The sequence below is a fragment of the Megalops cyprinoides genome, chromosome 6, assembly GCF_013368585.1.
Source record: "Megalops cyprinoides isolate fMegCyp1 chromosome 6, fMegCyp1.pri, whole genome shotgun sequence".
Classification (NCBI taxonomy): Eukaryota; Metazoa; Chordata; class Actinopteri; order Elopiformes; family Megalopidae; genus Megalops; species Megalops cyprinoides.
The window spans coordinates 7330234-7355593 of NC_050588.1; the positions used below are offsets into that span (position 1 = coordinate 7330234).

General features: G+C 43.5%; 1 protein-coding gene across 4 annotated transcripts in view; it reads right to left on the reverse strand.

Moving 5' to 3' along the window:
• Positions 1-1315: 1315 nt before the first annotated feature.
• LOC118778864 (calsyntenin-1-like) overlaps positions 1316-25360 on the reverse strand; it is a 42715-nt gene continuing 18670 nt past the window's right edge. The window contains exons 3-19 of one of the 4 annotated variants that reach the window (XM_036530641.1): positions 20606-20635; positions 18911-19106; positions 17446-17654; positions 16351-16500; positions 15695-15880; positions 14984-15232; positions 13919-14040; positions 12381-12543; positions 11185-11235; positions 9210-9367; positions 8741-8889; positions 7023-7249; positions 6330-6500; positions 4875-5020; positions 4218-4353; positions 2744-2928; positions 1316-1570 (exon numbers count right to left, since the gene is read on the reverse strand). In XM_036530641.1, the coding sequence (XP_036386534.1) occupies positions 1382-1570; positions 2744-2928; positions 4218-4353; positions 4875-5020; positions 6330-6500; positions 7023-7249; positions 8741-8889; positions 9210-9367; positions 11185-11235; positions 12381-12543; positions 13919-14040; positions 14984-15232; positions 15695-15880; positions 16351-16500; positions 17446-17654; positions 18911-19106; positions 20606-20635 (2717 nt within the window). In that variant the 3' untranslated portion in view covers positions 1316-1381. The remainder of the gene's footprint in view (positions 1571-2743; positions 2929-4217; positions 4354-4874; positions 5021-6329; positions 6501-7022; positions 7250-8740; positions 8890-9209; positions 9368-11184; positions 11236-12380; positions 12544-13918; positions 14041-14983; positions 15233-15694; positions 15881-16350; positions 16501-17445; positions 17655-18910; positions 19107-20605; positions 20636-25360) is intronic. The other 3 variants (XM_036530642.1, XM_036530643.1, XM_036530644.1) reach the window with 3 other exon arrangements.

A 25360-nucleotide genomic window follows, 5' to 3' on the forward strand; every position in this document is an offset into this window, starting at 1 on the left:
AATCTTGTGTTTGTTACTGGAATATGCACTTTTTTTGCATTTAAAAGCTATCCCCAAGACAGGCAGTTTCCATTTATATCCACTGTACCTAGTCCTTGCAAAGCCCTGGCATCATGCAAACACCTGCTTCTCCTCCAGCAGTGTCTGTATAATTAATGTATGGTAGGCAACTTGAATTGGCATGGGCTCCTGAAAGAGGAAATTGTGATGGATTTCAATTTGTTGTGTGCACACACCAAGAAAACAGCAAGCTAAAAAAAAGACTTAAAAGTTTCAGGGCAGCAAAACTGTACAGCAGGTGTTCCGTAAACAATTGTAAAATTCCTATGCAACTTGTTTGTGTTCCAAAACGAGCAGCTGACTGAATTATTGCAGGCATCAGATACAACATCATTGTTATTGTACTTGCACAAGGAAATTATGAACAACTGTAGCCACAGCACTGCACCCCCCCCCAAAATCCCAAAAGACCATTATCCATTCCTCCCAACATAATTAAACTTAATAAAACCCAGAAACCTCATAGTTTTGTCATGGGTTTCTCCCCCTAAAGCAGAAATATTACAGAAGCATGACAGAAGAGCCCAGTTTTGGAACATGCTATACCCTTTGTGACAAATATTCTACAGTACACACTGTATGAATTTATATTTTGGACCCTGTTGTCTATAGTCTCGGTCATCGCTACCATATGGACTAATTACATCATTTTTTTATATTTACAAAATATTAAAAAGTTATTTCTTCATCTACGCGTATGATTTTGAGACTTTCTCATGCACTAAAAAGCGAGAGGAAAAAAATGCAGAGGCTTGTGATGCATCATCTCTCTCTTCACTCTCTTGATGCAAACAGAAACGAAAAGAAAAGCAGAGAGCCGAAGCTTTGTTCGGTCAGTCTGAAATTCGTGAGCTAGGCCTATCAATTTTTCATTCTCCGCTTTATCGGAGCCTTACAGCTGAAATGACAGTGAAGAAAAAAAGTTCAGCCTGTTTTCCTTACACAGCATAAAATAAACGCAAATCTAGAGGCCAGGTTTTTACACAGATTGAAGAAAAAAATAAAGGTCTGTGATTACTGTACCGTGACTACTGCACACTACAACTCGAATGACGACAGAGAAACCTTGGCCGGAAGCAGCAACATCAGCCACTACAAACACCAGATTTGTATTTATTTTGCTTTTAAGGGATATATATGTTTTATTCATATTTATTATCAACTCCACAGGTCCTTAGAAGGAAAGCTGTAAAGGGGGGAGAGGAGGGAAGCCCTGGAGTTTTGGGCTTGTGTATGCATGTATGTATGTGTGTGTGTGTGTGTGTGTGTGCTATTAGCGCTTAGCAGTGGGTGGGTGGGGGTGCGGGGGGTTGGGGGCGTGTCAGTAGGTGAGCGTCGAGTCGTCCCACTCCAGCTGCTGCTGCCTGCTGGCTGCCTGCCGACCCTCGGCCTCGGCACCCTCTTCATCCTCGCTGCTCTCCGATTCAGCGCTCGTGATGTCGTCCTCCTCCTCACCGTCCTCGCTCTCCTCCTCCTCCTCTTCCTCGCTGCTGTGCTGGTCCTCATACGTCTGTGTGGGGAGTGACGGCAGACAGACAAACAAACGGCTCTTTGGGCACATGGACTCAAACGTTAGGATTCATACTGCTTACACGCTTTATATGGGTGCCTTTTTAAAAATAAGTGCAGGTGGGTCTATTTACATACAGTGTACAAATAAATGGTATTTATATGTGGATCAACAAAAGAAACACATTAGCTATTGTGAAATATGCACAGCTATTATTTAATCACATTAAGAATGAACCATCATTACTGGCATTCTGTTTGTTTGTCAGGTTCTCAAATGATCCATTTAGACTAAGTAAATGCTTATTAAACAAATTCACACCGAATTAAATATTTAAGGCTCATAATCAATGACCATGAGGACACCAGACTGACAGGAATAACACTGCATTTACTGCACAGAAAACTGGGTGATTATGTTCACTCAAGGAGCCAGCATCCTGGACATACAGAGTAACGTTATTAACACCGCCCAAAAAATTATCGGCTGCCCTCTGCCCTCCCTGGACGACATATCCAGATCCCGCTGCCTCAGTAAAATTAAGGTGATAGGCGGGATGTGAGGAGACCCCTCACATCCTGCCTATCACCTGTTTGACCTGTTGCCCTCTGGACGGCGCTTCAGGTCAGTCAAGTCCCACACCACCAGACTAACCAACAACTTCTTCCCCTGGGCCATGCGGACTGCTAACAAACACTGACACCCCCCCTCCACCACCACCACCCTCTACCTCAATACAACTGTGCAATTCCACTGTGCACTTTAAGTAGTTTTTAAAAGGCCATATTTATTGCACAAGTTTTTCTTTATATTTAAAATGTGTCTTCTTTTTAAATTTGTATTTTATTGTTTTTAACTGTATCTATACCTAATGTCGTGTGCCTTATTTGTATTGTGTTTATATAAATGTTCCACAGTGCACTGTTGTTGCAGACCACCCACAATTTCGTTGTACCCCACCGTGTTATGATAATAAAGTCTATTCTGATTCTTCTGAACGTTATACTGGAGTTACAAGTAATGATATATTTGATGCATATTAATGGTGCATTTTTTTGTTTGTCTGTCTGTTGCTCACTTATCAAAGGGCTAACAGGAATTCCAAGGTGGGGCCATACTGGGCCTACAGTTCACTAACTGAATAGCTCCTGGCCGAGCTGTATTTTGGTATACCTCCATGGGGTTGACGGTGATGGTGAGGGCGGAGTCGTCCCAGTCCATCTCGTTCTCCTTGCCGTTCTCCTGGTCCCTCATGGAGCGCTGGTGGGCGGCGCGGATCCGGAACACACCCAGGATGATCATGAACACCAGGAAGCTGACGCACACCACGATGACGATGGTGGCAGCACTGGGGACCACTGGGGACAGAGAGGGCGATACCATGTGGGTATGCATCAGTGAAACGGGAGTCTGTTTAGATATTCAGTCTCAGATGACATCCACATGTGCGCGGTCTGCATATGCAAACTGTTGGACAGGAAGAGGTTTAACCCAACATGAAAAAATACATCATTGGCCAATGCATTTCACACTGCATTCTGGTGTAGCATGCAAGTCTACAACAAGTGTTGCTAATAACAAAAATAAAGCCAGTCTGTCCTACTTTTAAAATTGACTAATCCACAGCAAAGCAAGAAAACCAAAACCCCCAAAAAACCCCATAAAACAGACATTAAGAGGATTGCTTCAGTTACAGGGTCAGGATTAATTTGAGGCCTTGGATAGAAGTGTAGGTTCAGATGTGGACACTTTCAATGTGGGTGTGTCCACGTATACCCCTAGAATTCAAATGCGATGCTGATTGTTCTCTCCTCTTTGAACTCCGTATAATGTGAATGTTTGATTGCGATTATATGCAGACGGAAGGGATGGAAGGGCTTCTATAATTGGGTTCCGCATCTGAAGCAGGCAGTGCTGTCCTTTACTTGTCTGTGTGCAGCTACAGGAGGTCTTTGTTTTTCTGTCAGTGAGAAGCAGCCCTTCTGTTTGTGGACATGGGTTTAGAGCAGGTTCTGTGCACATCCATGGGTCAGTGTAATTATATCGAAAATTTACGATGACAAAGCAAGGCACTGGCATCGCAATACAAAAATGACAAGATTTTTTGATAGGTTTATTAGCAGTTGTGTGAGAGGTTCTATAGTTCTTCTATAGACTTCTTGTGTTCGCCCACACAAAGAGGACACTTCAGGCATTATGGGGATGGCATATGAACTGATTGGCAGTTTGGTAAATGTGCTCCTGCACAGAACAATATAAGAATTCACTCTGAATCCAAAAACAATAACCACAGAATGTTTTCAATGTGAGCACAGCCAAAGAAACGTGGTGTACAACAAGTTGGTCCTGATAGCCATGATTGTCAAGTCATGTTTCTGGCCCAACATTGAGTAGCAAACGTAATTTTGGGGCCATGTCCATGGGCTGGTCTGTGAGGCTGGCAATGGGTTCCTACCCTGGCGGGGGACTGCAAAGTAACAAGACACAACTTGCACCAAGCTGGGAGACTTTGCTGAATGTTGTATGGCACCAGCAGGGGGCAGTGCAGAAGAAGCCATCGAGTGGACCAACAGAACATGCCTGAATTCATTCTAAACCTGATGAAAACGGGCTCTTGGTGCGGAGGGCAGGTGGGAGTGGTGGGTACCTGAGGCCTGGTGAGCGTTGGCCAGGTTGTGTCCGGACAGGTCCATGGAGGCGTGGTGCACAGGGCTGATAAACTGAGGCTGCACCATGGCGTTGTTAGCGTGCTCCATGGGGTTGGCTGTGTGGATCACATTGACCTACAGCACCACACAAAAACGCACACACATAGAGCAATCTATAAATATACATAGAGATACTGATAACACTTCACACCACAGCAGCTGATATCGTGGTGAGGGAATACACTACCTTCAGCCTAATTTACCACTTGGAGGTTTATTGGTCAGTCTTAGTTCTTGGTGGTATTTTTGAGATGCACATTTAATTTAACAGCCATTCACTGGCATATGTGCACTTCAGTTATTTCACATTGTTTATGGATCTTGCATGTCTGCTGTATGTTTTTCCATGCACAGTGCACCTAACATGTGAAAATGTAGTATCTGTAACTTGACTGACAGAGATGTACCTCTGCTAAAGTTTTCAAACACAATGCAGAAACATGTTCATCATTTTTACACTTTTAAAACTGGTTGAGAAGAGAATATCATTTTTATAATCCACTGCACTGTCTCTTCCCTCTGGGTGCTCTTCCTCACAGGGCTCCCTATAAATATGTGATGAGAGCAGTTTAAGGCCAATCAATACTCTTTCCTACCTCAACCTTGAAGTTGTTGCTAATGTAGCGGCCGTTGAGCTCGGAGCACACCAGCTTGAACTTCCTGTCAAAGAGGGCCTCTGTGTGCCAGTTCCTGTAGCGGATCAGGTGCAGAACCTCTTCGTAGGTGGCCATTGTGTTGACACCTGAAAATCCAAGTTGAGAAGAGAAGCTCTGAGAGGAGCTTTTTTTAAACTGGCTACCTCACAGAGTTTCTGTGTGATGTGCCGCAGCATCACTGAACATCAAGGATTAAAATCTAAACATTAAAAAAAATTCTAATCTCCTACTTCAAATCCCAAAACAAGCTGAAATCGAAACTCAGATTTATAGTGTTTGGTCTGGGGTTCTGGTATGGGATATGATGATTAGCATGATGTGATCTGCATTGTACCTCTCTGTCATAGATCACAATCACTGCTAACGTTTACCACGCATAACAATTCAGAAACATCAATATTGATTTGACTATAAACTGCCAGACATTAATCCTCAAACAAATTTATAATTAATAAAAACCCTCCTATAAAAAACCCTCCCAGGCTGCAAGAGTTTAACACTCATAGTGGAACTCCCCAGAAGTAACCAAGTGATTAATAACATGCAGTAGCCTCAGCAAACATCTCTCCTAAGAATTTAAACTTCACACAGCAGAACTCTTATTCCCAAAAGTAACAATGATTAATTCCAACAGTGTAATAGAAATGCAGATTACTAATATTCCTGGAAGAACATCATAATGTACTGTTGCAGTGATATGGTGAACATCTCTCCCACAGCAGAGGAATTTAAACCTCACACAGCAGAAATTTTATTCCCAAAAGTAACAATGATTGATTCTAACAGTGTAACAGTAAAAGTCATTATTAGCATTATAAGCATTATTAGCATTAAGAGCATCATGGCATACTGGCTCAATGGTTCAGGTGAACAACCCTTCCAAATTGCCAGAATTTAAACCTCGCACACCAGACCTCCAAAGCTATACACAGTACACAAGTACAGAAAAGCATACACCTCCAAACGTAATAATGATACATAAGGAAGAACTCCTCAGTTTACTGTTGCCGTGGTTCCTATCAAAAGAATTTTCACCTGAAACTCTTATCCCCAAAAGAAACTATGTGTTCGATAACATTCTTATCAGAGTGACACCGTGTACCATTGCAATGGTTTTCCCCAGGTAAAAGAATTTCAACCTCACTCTCACCTTCAACCTTATCCGCAAAAATGACATTCTTTTTCATCATTTTGTTTTTTCTTTTTCCTTTCATTGTTTTTCTTTTCCTAAATATTAACCTTTTGGAAAAGAGGTAATTGTTCTCTTGAAACTTGATAATTCGTTTAACCAGCAGAACATTTCAACTGAAGATGCATGACAGAGAGAAAAAAAAACATTCTTACGAGAGCATCATACAGAGCCACGGGTTCTGCAGCTGGCCTGGGCGGTCTCACCTGTGATGATGAGGCCCAGGTTGGAAGAGCTCATCTCCAGGCCGCGCTGCTGGATCTGGGCCAGGTCCACCTCCAGGCTCTCACGCTGGCCATCGAGCTCCTCCCCCACCACCGTCACCTCGCACGTGTCCAGGTTGTGCATGACCTCCTCCGACACCACCGACTCTTGCGCTGCAGACAGATGGGGGCGGAGAGGGGGTTAAACCACTGGGGGGTTAAACCCCGGGGGGCTGGTGTTAGGGGTGTAGGTCTCGGGTCATAGGCTCATCGCACGCATGCACACCTCATTTAAGCTGTGGCTGAGAGCATGCCATCCGCTGTTTGCTTTTACGTGAGAAAAAAACAGGTGGCTCCATTTGATTCAGTCAGACAAGCGTGGGTACGCCTCTGCCATTCTTGCATGGGAGGCAAGAGAAAAGCAGATCTGGTGCAGCATTAAGTGGCGATCAAACGTGGGGGTTTCCAGAGCGCAGGTGTCCGACAGGCTGCTAAACCCCTTGGGCCATCTGTCCTACTGACTGACCGGACCTTTGAGTTTTAGCATCTCTCTCTCTCTCTCTCTCTCTCTCAGCCTAGATACAGCAGATGGCAAAGCTGTTCTATCCATGCACCCCCCTTCACCTCTAACTCCAACCTCCCACCCATCTCTCGCAACCATGACCCAATCCCATTACACAGGCCCCTCAGCGCTACCTGTGGGGTCGTCCTCGCTCTCGCCCTCGGCCTCCACCTCGCGGGTGATGGTGCTAACAATGCGAAGCTCGGGGAAGAGGGTCACACCCTCGGGGCTCTCAAACTCGGGGGCGCCTCGGGCGAAGTGGTCAATGCCGCTCAGGCTGATCTTGGGCTCCTCGGGCTGCAGCACCATCACGTATCCCTCCGCCTCCGGCACCGAGATGCACGACTCCTCGTTGAAGCACCTGGAGTCAGAGGGGTGGGGGGGGGGGGGGTTAGTCTGAGTTCTAAGGGGGGAGGCCCTGTAATCAGCCCTCCGTTGGCACTGGATTAACCCTTGAGACACCTGTCACCTCCTCTGCTGCCATGGAATGCCGCTGTCACAAATCAGGGCCTGTATTCTGAAAAACCCGATCCCACTGTAAATGGCACTCAAGCGTGGAAAATGTTCACCATTATAATAATCACAGCAATCTTCAGCTTCTCTTTCCTCAGCCTTTGGGAATCTGGTTGAGAGTGTTAAATGCAGGACTCAAAATTACCTTGTAACACATTTAAGCCTTAGAACAAATGCTGCAGGTTATGAACAGGAATGTTTGTGTTTCCCTGTATTTTCATACAGTAGTATGGAGCTAGGGAGCTACTGAGAAGGTACCAATTAAACTGACAGGTACACAGATCTGATACAAACCACAGGTTTGTATATGATTTAGGTCAGGATATTACAATCACGTCAAACTAAAAGTTGTGAAGCCCATTCATTAAATGGATAACACAAGTATTGTGCTGTAAAGAGATGGGGGAAAACAGTATTAGCACCAATGGCCCCATTTTATCGAATGATTTTAGGACAATGTGTAATACAACTTTTAAAAACTGATATTCTTTGTTTTTGTCAGAGAGATGTCTTTTTTCAAGTAGAAATTTCCTGTCTGGATTTAGTTCATTCACTGTACCATCGCTTCGAACTTAATCTCAATCTAAAATCTAAATTCTTGGATTTCCGTTTTAAATCCACAAAAAGGTTTTAGGATTAAGTTCACCTCCTGCCCACATATCCTCCTTGTCATGTTTTTCCTCTGCACTGCCAGTGAGAACCGTTCCTGGTTCTAACTAGGTTAATGTTTATGCTGGTGCTCATAATATATTAATAACAACAGCAGTTTTAAAGCATGTGCACTGTATTATATTTGAAATAATCCACTCAGAACATGCTCATGAGTATATGAACATTCCCTATCACACGGAATAATCATATACAGCACACTAAGTCTAAGAGACACACGACTCATCTTTACATTAAGAATGCATCTTAAAATGCACCTTTAAATTAATGTTGACGTTGTGAATGTTTCTATAGTTCTATTTTTAGTTCTTAAGTGTAATCTTACAATCGTAACACTAATTATTAAAATTTTTCTATAGTTCTCTACAATCCACTCTGAAGCACAATCCCCTTTCTCATCAGTACTTACATTCTCCTGTGCATGCCCAGATCTGCAATATCCATGGTCCAATTCTACATTTATCATTTAAGTATTTATTTTGAATTCATTTATGCTTGATTTTTTATTTTTGAAAAGAAAAAGGCTGCAGAGGTCAGCACTGACCATTGTGAGTCAGGACCTCAGTTTAACGTGTCATCCAAGAGAGGGATTCTGATTCATTTATTTTGAATTCAATCTCAATCGTATTCATTTCCAGTGACTTCGGTGAAAGGAAAGTTCAGCACGCACTTGACGGTGGTGGTGATGTGGAGGCGGCGGATGCCCGGCGTGGGGAACTGTCTGGAGTTGAGGTAGGAGACGTGCTGCATGACCTTGTCGAAGCTCTCGATGTCGTCACCCTCCAGGGTCAGAGAGGACTGGCTGGGGTTAAACTGCACCTGTTGGGGGGGGGTAGGAGGAAAACATGAGCCAATGTCTCATTTCTACTCTGAGTCCATACAACTGTTCCAAATGATTCAGAGCATGTCCCAGATGGCAAGGGGAGAGTTAGGCTTCATGAACACAGCCCCTTGAAGCTCCACCAGACTTGGTTCTGCAGGGGAACCTGGGTAAGCCCAAATAAACATTCACCAGGTCCCAGCAGGCATTTCAGCCAATGGCAATGATTAATAGCTAGCTATGCTTTCTCTTATTGGCAGTTTAATGGAGCTCCACCCATTCAGCGTTTTCAGCGTCACTATTGCCCCTCCCCACTCACCTTAATGGCTGTGCCCACTTCCTCCGGGAGCTGCAGGTCCAGGCCCTCCTTGCAGGTGTACAGGCAGTCGATCACCTTCTTGTTTTCCAGCTTCCCGGAGCGGATCATCAGGCCGGCCAGGTTGCCGCGGAAATACTGCGACATGTACGCGCCGCCCCCTGTGGCCAGCGGAGAGAAGGCGGCGTCAGCGGGGCAGAATCTCTCTCAGAGATAAGGTCTGTGCCGCTGCTGTGCGTCAGGCATGCAGTCCATGCGCTCACAGCCCACACGCAGGCGTTCATGCGAGGTTAGTGCTTCTGCCCTCACAAGGCCTGGGGGAGGCCTGTGTGAAACGAATGGATGAGGTGAAACAGGCCTCACCCCACATGCAGTCTGATTTCAGGTGGGTGCAGAAAGAAGAGTTGCAGGACCATGAACTGAAAAATAACTGGTTTTGGCAGGTGTTGTAGTATTGAACGGCCTATTACGTTTCCCTCATTTAATGAAAAGCTATCATTAGAACTGAACAGATCATATTTCCTTGACTGAAACATGCAATTTGTTTCTGTGGCTTCTCTTCTTTTCACGATGCTAAGGCATCTACAAGGCAAATCCTTATAGTAATACTATCATGCCATGTGAAACAATTAAAAAGGGTTGGTTAATATGCTTATCATTTTATAAGATATGCAACTGTCAGCATTTAGAACTAGCCTGCCTCAATGATGTCACATACCAAGGCACCTCCACGTGGAGAGGGTCATGCTGTTAACATCTGACCTACCACATTCTGCTCTCACATTTCACGTGAGGCATCTGGTCATTGTCCTTTCAGTCACACATGTGGCTTGTGAAAAGCTGTTGTGATTGGACCATGGCTCAGAAAGGCCATCCCACTGCAGGTAAGGACAGCAGCGCCCCCAGGGTGAGCAATAAGCATCTTATTTATAATGCAGTATGCCAAACCGAGTATCCTGCAGATCTCTCTGTTGGGCAGGCTAATTCAGAACTGAATATAGAGCCCCCCTCTATAAGGACACATTCTGCCTTGTTCTGTGGATATCAGGCGACGCACCTTTCTGAGCAGATACGGGAACAGAATGCCCAGAACATCTCTCAAGGTCACACTGTAACTTCAGCTCAATATTGATTGCTGTGCCAGGTGACACAACACTCTGGGACCCTTGGACGGTCGGCCAAGGTCAGGCAGAGATACACAAGCATAAATATTTAGAATGCCGCTGCATTACAGATGGGAAGAGAGCAGCAGTTCTGAAAGCCTCCCAGATGGCTTTGAACACGCCGTGCCTTCCTCGACAGTACATTTATGCCGTCTCATTGCGCTGACAGCAAACTGAAAGAAGATGTTGCCGGATTTGAAAACATCCAGAGAAAAGAAGAAAAACAAAATAAAGAGGCGCACAATGACGGGCAGCGGAGCACAGGCAGGGATGGCGACAACGATGACAAGGCACCATGGCAACGACGCACAGATCGCCTCATGCTTCGAATGTTTGAGGGTGTAAAAGTGTAAAGGGCGCCCAAACGTCCCACCCCACAGGGATTCTATTTCTGTAGCACAGCTGCCAAACGAACCCAAAAAGAAGGGGTAATTTTTTTATGCGAAAGAAAGAAGGTGCTACCTCTAACATAAGTCTGTTGCAGTTGAATTCAATGGACAAAATCGAACAATATCCAAGCTCCTGAACAGAGAAGCATACGATGAATAATTACATGGTTCCAATAAATGAGAAGCCTTCAGGCATCACAAATTCCGCCAATAGAAAAGTGGTAGATTAGTGGTCAACTGCTCAAAGATTTTTTTCTTATTCAAATCCCTGGGGGCGTGACTTTTGGCCTTCCCTTGTGTACTGGATGTTCACAGAGCTCTTGTGCAACAAATTACAAAAAATGAACAATCACACAAGAATTTTTTTCCACTCTTGTGCTTATTAAAAAATGTTGTCAGGGCAAGTTAGAGGAAGACTCCATCAACCTGTCAAAGTCTCTGAGACTGTCTCATTGTCACTGTCATGTCCTGCATTGTCTGTAGAACAAGGAAACAGGAAGCATGGATTAACAGAGGGAGAAGTTAACCATTTTAACACACAGGTTAAGAGAACAATGAGAGAAGGTGACAAAATCAGGTTAAGGTCTGCATCATTTGGCTGTGACAAGGTTCTTACACCATCATACCTACACCGCATCCATTTTTATTCTTTATACACTGTAGGGAGTTGATTGATTAACATCATAACCCACTGAGAGAAGAATTCAATCATTTATCACAATGACTTTGGTAATCCTGTCCTTAAAGCACCCTAATCCAGCTAGAAAAAAAAGTGTGACATGAAAACCACTGAGGGCTTTTGAAATTCTCTTAATCAAATATCCCATTGGTGATAAATGTCCATATTTTATCACATAGATATTGGCCCTCAATTACATGTTAATACTTTTAAGAACAACATTTACGCATATCAGACAAAGTTTTTGTGTGCATAGTCTCAAAATGTGTGATTAGTTCTTGTGTCCTCTGACTGGCTCTAGCTGAGCACGAGTTGTACTGACAAAATGGAGACTTACTCCATTCACAACAGCAAGTGACATGTAAATGTGGTGATGGGACAGTGAGCTTTCATGAGCCCCAAAATAGCTGGAGCTCTCATGTATTATCATTGACTTACTCATTTGAATCAATAACAGTACTTTCCCATTGAGAGCAGTCATTGAGCGATTTTATGTCTCCACCCATTACTGGATTAATGAACTATCATTATTCCATCTTGAAAATGCAGTATTTCATGGAAGTCTTCCTTGCTTGCTTGCCAAGTGTAAATATTTGAACAAAAATATTAATGTATGAAGATTAGACACTTGTTCTGAAGTTCTGCTTATACGCTATCATCAAAGGGGTAAACAGGTGATTATTACTCCCATATTGTACATATTTAGAATGAAATTTAGCAATATATACACTGTTGTATCTGTGGGAAGCTACTATCAAATATTTCCCCAGAAACCGCCACAGTTTTTAGATATGAGCACAGGAAAATTAGGTTTGAAAAATATCATTTTGTAGTAGCATATATCAGCCACTATTTAAAATAACACAATCTCTGGACTGTTGTTATGCTGCCTCCGTTTCACAACAGGCTATCTTTGGGAAACTGATCAGTGACTTGAGTGTACCTTGCCAGCAAGCGCCGATCGTGAGCTGTGTCTCAATTTTGGAGGCGTGCAGCGGGTAGTCCTCTGTGACCAGGAAGGGGTCGAAGGAGACGCCGTCCACAAACAGCGCCACAGAGGGGAACTCGACGTTCAGCACGTAGTGATGCCACTCTTTGTCACACACCTTAAGAGACAGAGGGAACATTTTCTAACATCAGTGTGCTCTCTCCCAAAATGCAAAATATATATAAAAATACCAACTAATCCATCTTTTCCCTTTTTAACACACTCTAGATGTCTTCTCTAGAATGGCATCATCAGAGGCCTCATAACTCTTTCACCACTAAAAGAATTATGAGGAAGTGTATCTCTAATGTAGATACACTGAAAAGAATAACACACTTCTCAGCACAGATACATTACATTGCATGCATTTGTTCTGGCAACACTGCACTTATCAGACAGCACTCAGCTAGAAAGTCTGCTCTTTCCTCTGCTGTTTCTGAGCACCATGGCCCCATGGCCAAAAGTACTGTGGAACCTTTCTCAAAGTGACAGGCAGGATGGCAAGAAGCAATTAAGCAGTGGTGTTCAGAAAGCACATGCCCACACCCCGTAACATGGATTAAGAGGCTGATTTTATTTAAAACTATAAACAGATCACTTTCTGTTATAACACCTACTACTCGATCTGGATTCCAGTGCAGCCACTTGTCCACTAATCTTTGCTGGCCTTAAAAAGAGGCTGCAGTCTGAGTAGTCCTAATTGGACACTATTTTTACCATTGGGTAAAGCGACCTCTGATGAACTTCTTTTGTTTGGGCTTCTTCACTTTCTGATAAAGTTTTTACTTTGAAAGACACTGGCTCAGAATCTGACAGAAGAAAGGGAAGTCAGCTAGGTCACTAATTATTTATTGCGCTGCTACACCATGAGGAATCAAGGCTTCACTCAGAGCTGCATTTGCCAAATCTACTTTGGAATTCAACTTTACACTGAGATCTCTGAGAGATCTGAGATCTTCCCTTACATCTCTATACAGGGATGAAAAGGGGAAAAGCCACTTTGATATTGCCTGCATCACATTTAAATTTCTATTTAAACTCATGTCCTTCCAGAGAAACAATTCTGTGATTTCTGTCCATTCTTAGCAAGAAAGTTGACCAACAGGAATCATTTACTCAAAAGGAAAGAAGATGGTAAAAGTGCTGTTTAAACTGATGATGCCTCTGTATAGTTGGGCACTGCCATCCCATACATTGCATGAATAAAGCTAGGACACTGGGCAAGAAAAACTCACATTCCTACTGACCATTATTGTCAAAGACTAAGGAACTGTACTACTGGGAAAATTCAATATTCATTTTTTTCCTCCCCAACAACAATTTTTTGTGCTTCCTACTTATATGAAATCAGACACAAGTCTTCAAAAAGGTTTTCTCCAGGCAGGCTTCAGAATATACTCACCTCACTAAAGCTGTATGATAAACATCATGGGCACATGGTACATTCTGTGCAGGAAAGGGCAAACAAAGACATGGGAGAGGCAGCGACTCACCTGGTCCAGTTTCCAGTGGAACTCGGCCGGCTTGTAGTTCTCAGATTCAGAGGGGTCCTGGCGCAGCAGGAAGACGAGGCGGCAGTTGTGCACGTAGAGGGAGTAGTGATGTCGGTTCATCTCTGGGGAAGGAGGCCACAGCAGTAAGCACTATGCAGTCTGGTGGAAAATGGCGTGCCAAAACTAAAGCTGATGGCCCTATTAAAAGCAGGCCAAGTGTGAACTTGAATGGCTGAACAGAATAAGGGGGGAACTCCCCATTAAGACTCGGAAATATGTTTACAGAAGCAAATGTCTCATTAAAGAATATGTAACGGATTTAAATAGCAAATGTAACCTTGAAAGAGAATATGATTGAGCAAGTGCAAAAAATAAATGCAGTTGGGCAGTCATTTAATTTAGGGTTATTTTTGCAGATCTGAAAGCACTGTGCATTTGCGCTATACCTTCAGTCAGAATATATGAAAGGATACAGTTCTGAGAACAGGTCTTGTTGCAGACTCACTTAAAATTGCTGCAACCACCGTCCAGGAATACCCTGATGCTGTAATCCTGCTTACATAACCTCAGAACGGCTGATGAAACAGCTCTGAAACTGATTGGGTATCACTGCCCGTGAGACACATTAAGAAGGCTGCAGTGGTTAAGGCCAATGGATTTATCTGGAGTGTTTCGTTAAGCCTTTATTCTCATCAAGGACCTCCACACAGACAGCCTGTCTGGAATACAGAATGTGTTGGGTGGGATTCAGAACGCCGTAAAACAGAGGTGATGGAATAGAAGAAAAAAAAGCCACCTAGACTCTCAGGCAGTCTGCGCATATTTTTTCTCCATAAAAATATTGTGTGGTGTGCTCCTCTTGTATGTGGTGATGTTCATGCATCTGCCAAGTGAATAAACGCAAATACAAATGCTAAAGTACATACAATCTGGAGTTAGCATGAATAATGAATACAGGGAAGGGGTTTCGGAAGGGGTTTGGGAAACTCGGCAGGTCACCTGTTGGGTATCCCTTATCTACAGGCGGGTGCACTGCATGCTGGGGCAGCAGGGGCCAGCCCGTACCTGTCCTGTCGGAGTTGCAGAGTATGGTCTCCTTCTCCCGGGCCCCGGGGCCGTGCCGCATCCACACCGAGACGGTGAAGGGCTCCTTCAGGCTGGTGCTGACCACGCCCTCGGGGACCTTGATGGCCTGGGTGCCGTTGAACTCGTACACCTGGTCGCTGTCGTGGCCGTTGTCCGTGGGCAGGCCCAACGTCCAGTTCGCCGTGCTGCTGGGGGCGGGCAGCAGCTCCACCGTGCCCGAGCTCGCACCTTCAGCCCACACAAAACAGCATTTTATTAAACAATCTAACATTTTATCAATATCTTCATGTTCAAAATTAAATAGAAGTAATCTGGGTTCATCTAACCTTGAACATTACATGGATCATGGCATCTTCTAAAATTTGTCACGCATTTTATCCAATCTGTCATTGCTTCTTACATAAAAATTATGGTGTGCCCCATCAAAATCTAACCTACTCTCTGACATTGTAGACTATGTATGAAACAGAAAATTTCTTTTCACAGCACTGTTATTTACAGTGCATATCTCAGTCAATCCCCCAACATCTATCCCAATAATCCTTATTTAACAATTGTTCTATAATTATAGTGAAGGTGTTGGTAAACAAATGGAAACAAATAATTTTGAAAATTACTTCAAAAAACATTCAGATAAGGCCTGTTTTCAGAGGTATGTGCAGCTCTTTTCACAGCCCTGTGCTTGCATACCACACAGCATGTGCAGGGATTTCTCAGAATATGTGTCTCTGTCACAGCCCTTTCCAATATGGTTGGTCTCTAGCTCGATGTTGGCCTGGATGGAGGTGATAGGCTCGTCGCAGGTCTCCAGGTGCATGCTGGGAAAGAGGGCCAGGCTTCCTGTGCCAGGCTCGTACTCCATTCTCTTACTCCATCCTGCACCAAAGAAGAGCAGCAGTGAGTTATCTGGCATAAAGAGACATAATCGGTTTCCATGCAACACTGTCAGTGAGGACAAAATGAAGAACACTCATTAGCTCTCTGATCAAAACTCCCAGTGCAATTTATCTTAAAATATTAATAACACATTTCTTTTTGCTACAGTGGTTGGGAGGAGTGGGGGCATTTACAATAGGGTTGCATCATCATTAATAGGTGGTAGACGCAATACTTCTCAATTCTCAGACAGCAAAACAACAGATGCTCTGTGGGCAGTTAAACACTGATCTCACTGTTGTGAAAGTGAGTCTTTTGGCTGCTGAGACCATAGCCCTCAGAGGGTTTCAGGTGCTATCATCAATGTACTCTTAACAGAGATATTTGTTCTATCACTGCAACACAAGGTTGCACCCAACCCGCTTTGCAGCCACGGCCAGAGAACTCAATATCCCAGGAGCCTTTGTCACCTTGCCAGCCTGGTTTGCAGGTGGGCTTGATGCTGATCTTGACGAGGACGTCCTCGGAGGCCCGGTTCTTCCCGCAGTCGTAGGCCGTCACTGTCAGCTTGTACATGCGCTCTTTGCTATAGTTCAGCTTCTCTGTGTTCTTGATGTAGCCTGGGGGGGTGGTAAATACCACAGTAAACCAAAAATAACAAAACAAAAAAAAAAAACAAGGAGAAACCTAGTCTCATATGGGTGGCTTCTTTTTGGTGGTGAGCGATATGCCTGTCTGTGGCTCTGTTAAAAGCCACAAATCTGTGGCTGAGTGGGCGTTGACCTCACAAACCATTTTCTCACATTTCCAAAGCAGAAAAGCTTAATTTGACACGATAATGCCACCGCAATGCAGAACATGGAAGCGCTCTTAATGAAGATCACATATAATAAGTGTCTACATCAGACTGAATTAGGATGTTGTAGCTCACTTGCTTGCCCACATTCATGTTGTTTGGCCTCTTTTAACCCACACAGTAATAGTGCATTCAGTGCCAACAGAATCAGCTAAGCGGTCTATTTCTGAGAAAGCATTTTTAGCAGGGATAGTAGCAGGGAGGGTAATTCAGTAAAGGCTTGTTTCCATTAGCCATGTTCAGCTACATCTTGGTGGCCCTAGTGAGCATAAGCCTGTTAAAAAAATAAACTACATTTCCATTACACTCTCTTGAGATGTAGTTAGCTCTGGAGAGACTTTGCCTATACAGTCACAAGCTCCTCCTTTTTCCATGCAACAATCAATGCCTGGACATGTTTGACATTCACTTTGATGTTCTCTTTCAGTCCTGATACCAAAAAGAAATTCTACTTGTGGGAGATCACGCTGTTGACATGCTGTTGTGCTGGGCTGTTTCACATGACAAAGCTCAATCAATACGGCTACTTCTTGTGTGACCGCGCCCTCCTGGCCACATTAGGTGGCTAACCGTGCCTGGAGCTACCCGCTTTCCACCCCACCAGACCTACAGCTGGCCTTAAGCGGCTTTCACAGCTTGGCCATGTTCAAGTGCACCTGGATGTGGCTCAATGGAAAAGATCTGCCACGCATGCGCGCCAGTGTCTCACCGTCCTTGTCGATGGTGAAGGGCACATCGGGAGTGACGATCTCGTAGCTGCAGATCTGGCTGAACTGGAAGGAGCAGTCGGCGTCCACCGCCTCCACCTTCAGGATGCTGTCGTAGCTCTTGCCCTCCATCACCGTGGCCTTGTATGACTTCTCCTTGAACACTGGCGAGTACTCGTTTATGTCGTTCACCTGGATGTGCACGGTGGCCCTGGACAGGTTCAATGACATTAAGGAATAAAAATACTTTAAGATCAGACCGCTAAAATTAGTTTGTTACGTTTTTGCTTGGCGTGGGATGAATGTAATACTGGTGTTACCCAAGTCAAGTAAAAGGTTAAGAGAAAACTCTGAGTAATTATGATCTTTATTTTTCAGTTTACGTGATGGAAAAGCTGTCAGTCAATAATCCATTGCTATTGCAGATCGGTACCAATCATGAGCCAGCAACTGGGTCACATTTTCACTTGGCATGACACGGATGCCCTTTCTGACATTAAAAAGCCCTGGGATTTCTGAATACCAAAAACTGTCACTGCACCTAGTGCAGTCAAAATCCTGATGTGAAATGTCTGAGAAACTAAACTGCTAAAACTACTGATCTCTGAAATGAATGAAACAGAACTCACTTGGGGCACCGTAAACAATAAGAAAAAAGGAACTGTAGATCTAAATATAACTACTGAAGCACAAAATGTATTCCACAACTGTCCATCTCTTGCTGCTGTATAAGTGCACACAGATTCTTTGCTGATGTTGTATTGTGATTTGATGTAATATTAATGTTAGTCCCACTGGTAATCATGTAGAACATGCAGGACATCCCAGCCTCAGTCCAGGATCCCTCACGCAGTATGTCATGTTTTTTTTATTATAACCAATGTGTTAATTTGTGTCTATACAAACAGGCAGTTAAGTGCCCTCATACTTCATTGTGTATTAAAACAATGAAATAAAAAATGCCGGTTTGGCTCAGTCCTATTCAAATTGTTTTGGAGGCATTTGTTTTCCCAAAGGCTGGCATTTAATTTGTCCACACTTGAAAAAACACTGAACAAATTCATCGAGTTTTACTGAATATTCCCTGAATATACCCTATTCACATGAAATGCCATTATGCAGTGTATGTAAAGTAAGTACTTTAGTACTCATAAGAACTGACTGATTATCTAGCTCTTGAATAAATAAATTTGGTACACATGACAGCATATACAGGGGGCCCAAAACTTGGAAGCTCCAATAGAAATAAAAGAGTAGCAGCAGGGGAAATGACATCTCATGAACACCAAACTGTAAGGGGCCATCTTGTGTTATAAGCGAGTCCCTGTTTCCAACCAATCACAGTGGTTTGGGACGGACAGCAAGGCTATTTATTGGTGCACATGGCAGCACCATCCATCACATCATGTGTGTCATGAAGCCTCTCTCCCATCACTCTCCTACTCCCTCATCGACCTGGGGGCTCACTTGTGGGACTTCTTCATGTTGGCTTCGTCGGGCCCCTCCCCGCAGTCGTAGGCCTGGATGGTGAAGGTGTGCTCCTTCTGCAGCTCGCAGTCCAGTTTGTCCTTGGCCCGGATGACCCCCTCGCCGGTGGACTTGTCCAGTACCACGGCCTCGAACGGAACGTTCTGCCCGTGAATCCTGAAGCCGCAAATCTCACCTGAGCACACCGACGAGAGCGGAAGAGGGTTACTCACGCGGGGCAAGCGGGAACCCGCCCAGAAACAAAGAGACGCCACAAAAACAAGCCATCAAAAGGTTTTTGTCAATAAAATACACAAACGATAATAAAACAAAACATGAAAAGCCCAAAGGGTTTGGCAGCCATGGGGTTGGTGTGGTAAGGCTGTGGAAGGAGCCAGAAGCGTTGTGCTGGAGAATGGGTAAGTACTGGGGTTGGAGGAGGTGGGAGGGGTGGGTGGGAAGACTTTGTTAAAAGGGAGAGTGTCCCTTCCAAGCCACTTGTTCACATTGCATTCAGTCATGCAGCAAGAAACAGAAAGATGTGGACAGGCATTTCACAGGAGTACTTGGGGTCCGACAGCTAAAAAAATGAATGTATAAATAAGAGTAAGTCCACAGCCAAGACCAGTGACATCTCTTATGTATTCGTAAAGATATGGAGGGAAGACTCCAAAGTGCAGCTGTGCTACTGGCTTATTAAAGCCATGTCAGTTAACAGAGGATGCTGTAATGTGTTTAAAGTAGAATTGATGAAAAAGCATCTTTTCAAAAGCTCTGTTGTTGGACTCAGTATTGAGGTACTGTACATCTTTAAAATTACTACTCTCAACACTTGCTCATCAAAAAGAGATTTTTTGGGGGTGAAAGCAGTCTTCCTGTGCAATGTTGTCTGCCCCCCACAACTCTCATACGACAAAGCAATAGAACCCGAACATTAAATAAGGAGTCAAACTAAAGCACTGGATGGTAACAGGTTAGAAATATCAACTTGGTCGACATCCACACCAACAACAGCTTTGGCCATGCCGTGGTCAACATCTGTGGTGTAAGACCTCCAGTGAAGGTGTTTCTAACAAATACATTAGATGAAATGGCATCTGAGTTCATACTTTGAGTAATTTTATGAGAAAAACCAAATAAAATGTGAGTTACCTATATTTGTCAGATATTTATCAACAGGCCTGTCAAGTCAATATTCTACACATTCCATAGGTTGCAAGGTTGCTATAAATTAAAAATGTTACATAATGTGACACAATGTAGCGTGGTGAAAATGGGATCAGAGTCTGAACCATTGAGGCATACTTTGTCATCTATGTCATCTGATGAACAATTACAAATGATTATCCATGGTCGCCCAGCTAGGCATTTTTTTATTCCTAATGGAAGCCCACATGGCATGTTAGGATATGCACAATACAGTGGATGTCTCATGCACGGATATTTCTAACAGAATTCTTTCTCCCTCCCCCACCCTGCATCACAGCATTTTTCATCCAGTTGGGTCTTTTGAAATTCAGGTGAAAAAAAAAAGAAACAAAAGCAAAAATCGGGATCATCCGATTACAAAGCATGACAGGAGATTTTGTGTGTGTGTGTGTGTGTGTGTGTGTATATAGAAGTGCTGATGCCCTGAAGTTAGTGGGTTAATAAATAACAACTGCATAACAGGCAGAAAAATGAACCCGTCATCACCTTCTTTGGTTAAGGTCACCTCAAAACTCTCTACAAGAAGGGAGAGAAGATAAACCCAAGTCAGTCGCAGAAAGACAGCTTGAGAATAAGAGTTCACAGACAGGATTCAGTGTAAAATACATGGACACATTCTGAAGCAGTTTGAAACAAAAGGGCAAATTGTAGACAGCCACGTATTGATCTGCAAAGGAGAAAGGTACAATTTCAGACAAGCCTTTCTGCATATCCACTGATGTCCAAACATGCATCGCCTGGTGCCACTGTTTCAACCTGTGGCTGTTAAAATGCCTTTTCCTCTGAGGCTGTCTTGCTACTACTTCCAATGCTTCCTGCATGTGTATTGAAAGGAACGCCACCTTTTTGAGCCTGCATGGCATTGTACTCAATGGTAGAGAATATTCCTTAATTAATCTGCTCCACTCTGTTTTGCAGAGGAAGGGGAGGTACTTTCGCATGTTTGGACAGCAGCAGTTATTCTAATGTGTCTCAGAATATAAACATTGTGCATGCGGTCCTGTAAGTGCAGGCAAAACAACAATTGCCACCTGTGACGTTCCCATTCATAGCATGGTAATCAAGATCAAAGTCATATTATGAGAACCATAAGCTATATGGTCTAATTTTGCTAAGGCAAAATTTCATATGCTGCTGTGGTATGGCTTTTTTTCTTTTTGCATCCTCAGAAATATTACTCTTTCCCACTACTGAAATAATACATAAAAAGGACCATATAGCTGAGGGCACTTCTTCACTCTCAGGCCACTTTTGCTGTAGCTATCGAACCCATTACACCCATTTTATGAACATTTCTGTAACGGTCCTCACTGGGTCACCCCAATTTGCAACAGTTTGTCTTCTTCCCATTCAATGGTCCTTGTCCAATCGGTGACCAGCATAGATGTCTCATTAGCAGATGCAGTTCAGAACAAACTTGGCATCATCCACTGGGTGGCTAAAATGGTGACTAATTTTGGCCAAGCTGCACCTTCAGGAATTCAAGAATCTCTCCCTTCAAAAATGTGGATGAATCTCTGTTACTGTCGATCTAAAAACCCAAAATGCTGTGTAAATGGTCAAGGTTTAAAAATTGTAAGCTATGCAAGTCGCTCAGCATAAGAGAATCTGACAAGAAAACGCAATGCAAAGTCTTTCCACTGAATGATAAAACGTATGACCAAAAGGAAACAATTCCTCAAATGTTACGTGTGCATGATGAGCATGGTAAAGCATCCCTCCCATCACCATACAAAAATGCTTTGAAGTCCTCAGTAAAAATACAGGGCTGCCCTGAGGTAACAGGAGTCCCTTTAAGGCTGAAAGGTGAGAAGCAGGTGTAGAGACAGGGAATTTCCAAGCAAATTCCACAGAGGCATTGGAATTCAGGTCCACAGTAGTTCTATGCTACAAGCTATTGGTGTAATGACATACCCCATCACACATGATCCTAAGGACTTTATTTCTATTCAAAAATGACTTTTTATCGTTCACCATCTTGTACGTTACTGCAATGTGCCTTATCATGATTGTAGGCATTAGAATATCTTGCAGAGAATCTTATTTTCAAATAGTTTGCCATTTCCTTATATAGTGTTTGCTAGCAGTCTTGTTACTAACTGTAGCCAATTACATCCTGGCATGGCATCATCAATGGCCCTGGGCCACAGTGATTTCCCATTATTTGCCTCAGTCATGACGCAGAAGTACTGCTGTGCATGAGCAAGGCTGCTCTTTTTCCACACTGCCTGATTAAGGCTCGCAGGGGACCAGGGGACTGCAGAATTGCCATCATTACCGCCACCCTGACCGTTACCCACAAACCTCCTAGCTCAGGGACCAGTGGCACACGATTCATCAGCAGTTCACCCAGGCTCATGCTAATGGGGGATTCGCTGGAGATAGCAGAGGCTGGCCACCCCCCACCTGACACATGTTGCCATGAAACTTTTCCTGGGAGTGCTAGGAAAAGGCTTGTTTACCGTGCCAACCATCCATTTCTGCCCCCACCTTCAGTCCCCATTCAGGTTGGGTACCACTTAGCCTGACACCACTTACCAAGGTGCCTAGCCAATTAGAGGCTGATGCCAAGTAGCTAGTGCTTAACCTGGCAGTCCTACGTTGTTTATATGAAACTATTTGGTCATATCTTAAACATTTAGTCACGGAGAGCGATAAGATGCCTCCGTGAAACTCTGCACGGATGGAAAATGAACTGGTGCATGGTGGGTACAGGGCTGCTGGCATTGCTGCTCTGTGCAAAGAACTGGGTGGAATGGAATGTGCCACCACATGTGCTGCTGATGATTAAGACACTGGCTCCAATGTGGCGTTACACAGGGAGCCTTTGAATGGAGGCCTGCATCATTAAATCTCACAGTCATTAAAATAGGAGTTCAGAGCCGCTTCTGGTTTGGCACGGTCCCGCTGATTGTTGCCCCATCTCATTAAAGAGGAAACCTAGGAATTCAATGGGTCTGGCAATAAGAGACAGCCCCTTTTTTGTGCAAATGGGGACCACCTGCAAGTAAACTAAAGCGGCGACAAAATTCAAGCACCAACATCTCCGAAACCAACAGCGTAATTGCCCTCAGATCTGAGAGTGTGATGAGATAAACCATTCAAAACTTCAGTTACGGTGAGTACAGACTCATAAAATCAAGGCAATAGAATCATGCTCTGTTAGTTGAACTAAATAATTCCAGGCTCCCATTCACAGCAACGCCCAGATTAAGCACTACATAGAGTAATATTACTATTTTTCCCTAAATCAATAGAGTTTTTTGGAAGATAAAACATGCTGTATGGACTAGAGGATTACTCAGTTTCGGTGCCTCCAATCCTGAGCGGATGTGTTAAGTTAAGACAGGAGCTACGTGGATGGACCAAACATTAATCCTGACGTGGCATGGCTGTTTCAATAATCGATCTGTACTTGTCACTTGGCTTCTTCTAATCATACTAACATAATTATAGAGAAGATCGTGCCATGTGTTTAACAAATTTAGCAGTATGTGGCTTTGTGCTGGCAAAGGCCTTGTGTATACCAAGAGCCTGCTTTAGTGTAGAATGCATCTGAGGTAGATTAACATTACATGCTAACATGCTAATTTGCAGTGAAATTGCGATTGGGGAGTAACCAAATAGTAGTAAGTAACCAAATTTGCCGCTAATAGGGATGCAAGATTTTTGCTGATATTTGATATGCCAATATTTTCAAACTCATTTTGGCCGATTGCTGACGCCAACACCAAGATTATATATATATATATATATATATATATATATATATATATATATATATATATATATATATATATATATATATATATATACACACACTGACAGTTATATATAGATGCCGTGTAATTTAAAAACGGTCTGTCTCATTCCCCATCGCATTCTCTCCTTATGGAGCCGCGATATTTATTTTGAATGACCAGAGACACAATAAAGTTACAGAAAACATTAGGCTAACACAAAAATTATGCAGCACCCTCTGTTCGAGTCCCAAAGTATGAACTAGGCGATCGCGGGTTGTCTTGTTTTATTTCCCATTGCCGTCTCTGCTTCCATAGCCACGTTATTTAAAATTTTTCTCACGCCCCTCCAGAAGCAGAGAAAAGCTTAGCAGCACACAGGTAGCATCCTCCCAGGGTGAGAAACTTAGCTAGGGGGGCGGTCAAAACCATTCGGCCCTCCGTTCGAGTCCCAGTAGCACGAGCTCGGCAATCGCTGGCTGTCTTATTTCATTTCAAATTGCATTCTCTCCTTAGGGACCAGCATTATTTAAAAATGGTTAGCTATACATTTTACCCCTCCTCGCATCACTGGTGCTTTACAAGCATTGCAAACAGCAATTTTGTTATCTGTTTCACATACTTCGAAATACTTCCATACAGCTGACATGCTGAAGCTTGTTGCTGGCGCTCATAATAAACATTTAGCGTCATCACGCGTGCATAGTTAATGCGTCACCTTGTCGGCCAGGCACAACGGTAGAAATTTTCATATATGCCGATGCCAATAATTAACTTACTAAGTTTTTATCGGCCAATAACGATGTCGTGCCGATATCATTGTGCACCCTAGCCGCTAATGTTCTAACTAACATCAACTTGTTGTTAAACCAACAACACTTAAAATTTACCTTTAACAGCTTTCTGCTAGCAGAGGAAGGACTGAAAAGGTTTGTAATATTTCAGAATCAGAATGTCACATGACTCAAGTGAAGAAAGTAACCACACTACCTGCGCTAAATTGTTTTGTGTATGGGACTGGCCTGTCCGGCCAGTGCAGAGAGCTGACATTTTGCAGAGACTCCAGTTCATTTCTAAATCTCAAATCCAACCTCCCATTTTACAGGGCTTGCCCTTCAGGGTCTCTGTGACTTTACAGCTTGTGTGTAGACCAGAATCTGGACTTTTCAACTCTGGACTGAATTTCATTTTCCAATAATGTCACACAGGTGGAATATCAGGGTAATAAACAGAAATGAAAATTCAATGAGCAGGAAAAATGACTTCTGTAGCCTGCAGGTGCACATTTTTGTGAAATCCTGGGACATGTTTTGTTCTCTGTTTTCATTCTTTTCAGATTTCACTGGGAATTCTTGATATAACTCATCAAATTTCTAAACAGAAATATAGCAAATCACAGAAAGTATACATATGCCTCGTTGAGGTACCATAATCCTTGACAGATAAACTGACTGGAATAAATCTAAATAAGGATGTTTTAGCTAATTCTGCTGCTTTTTCT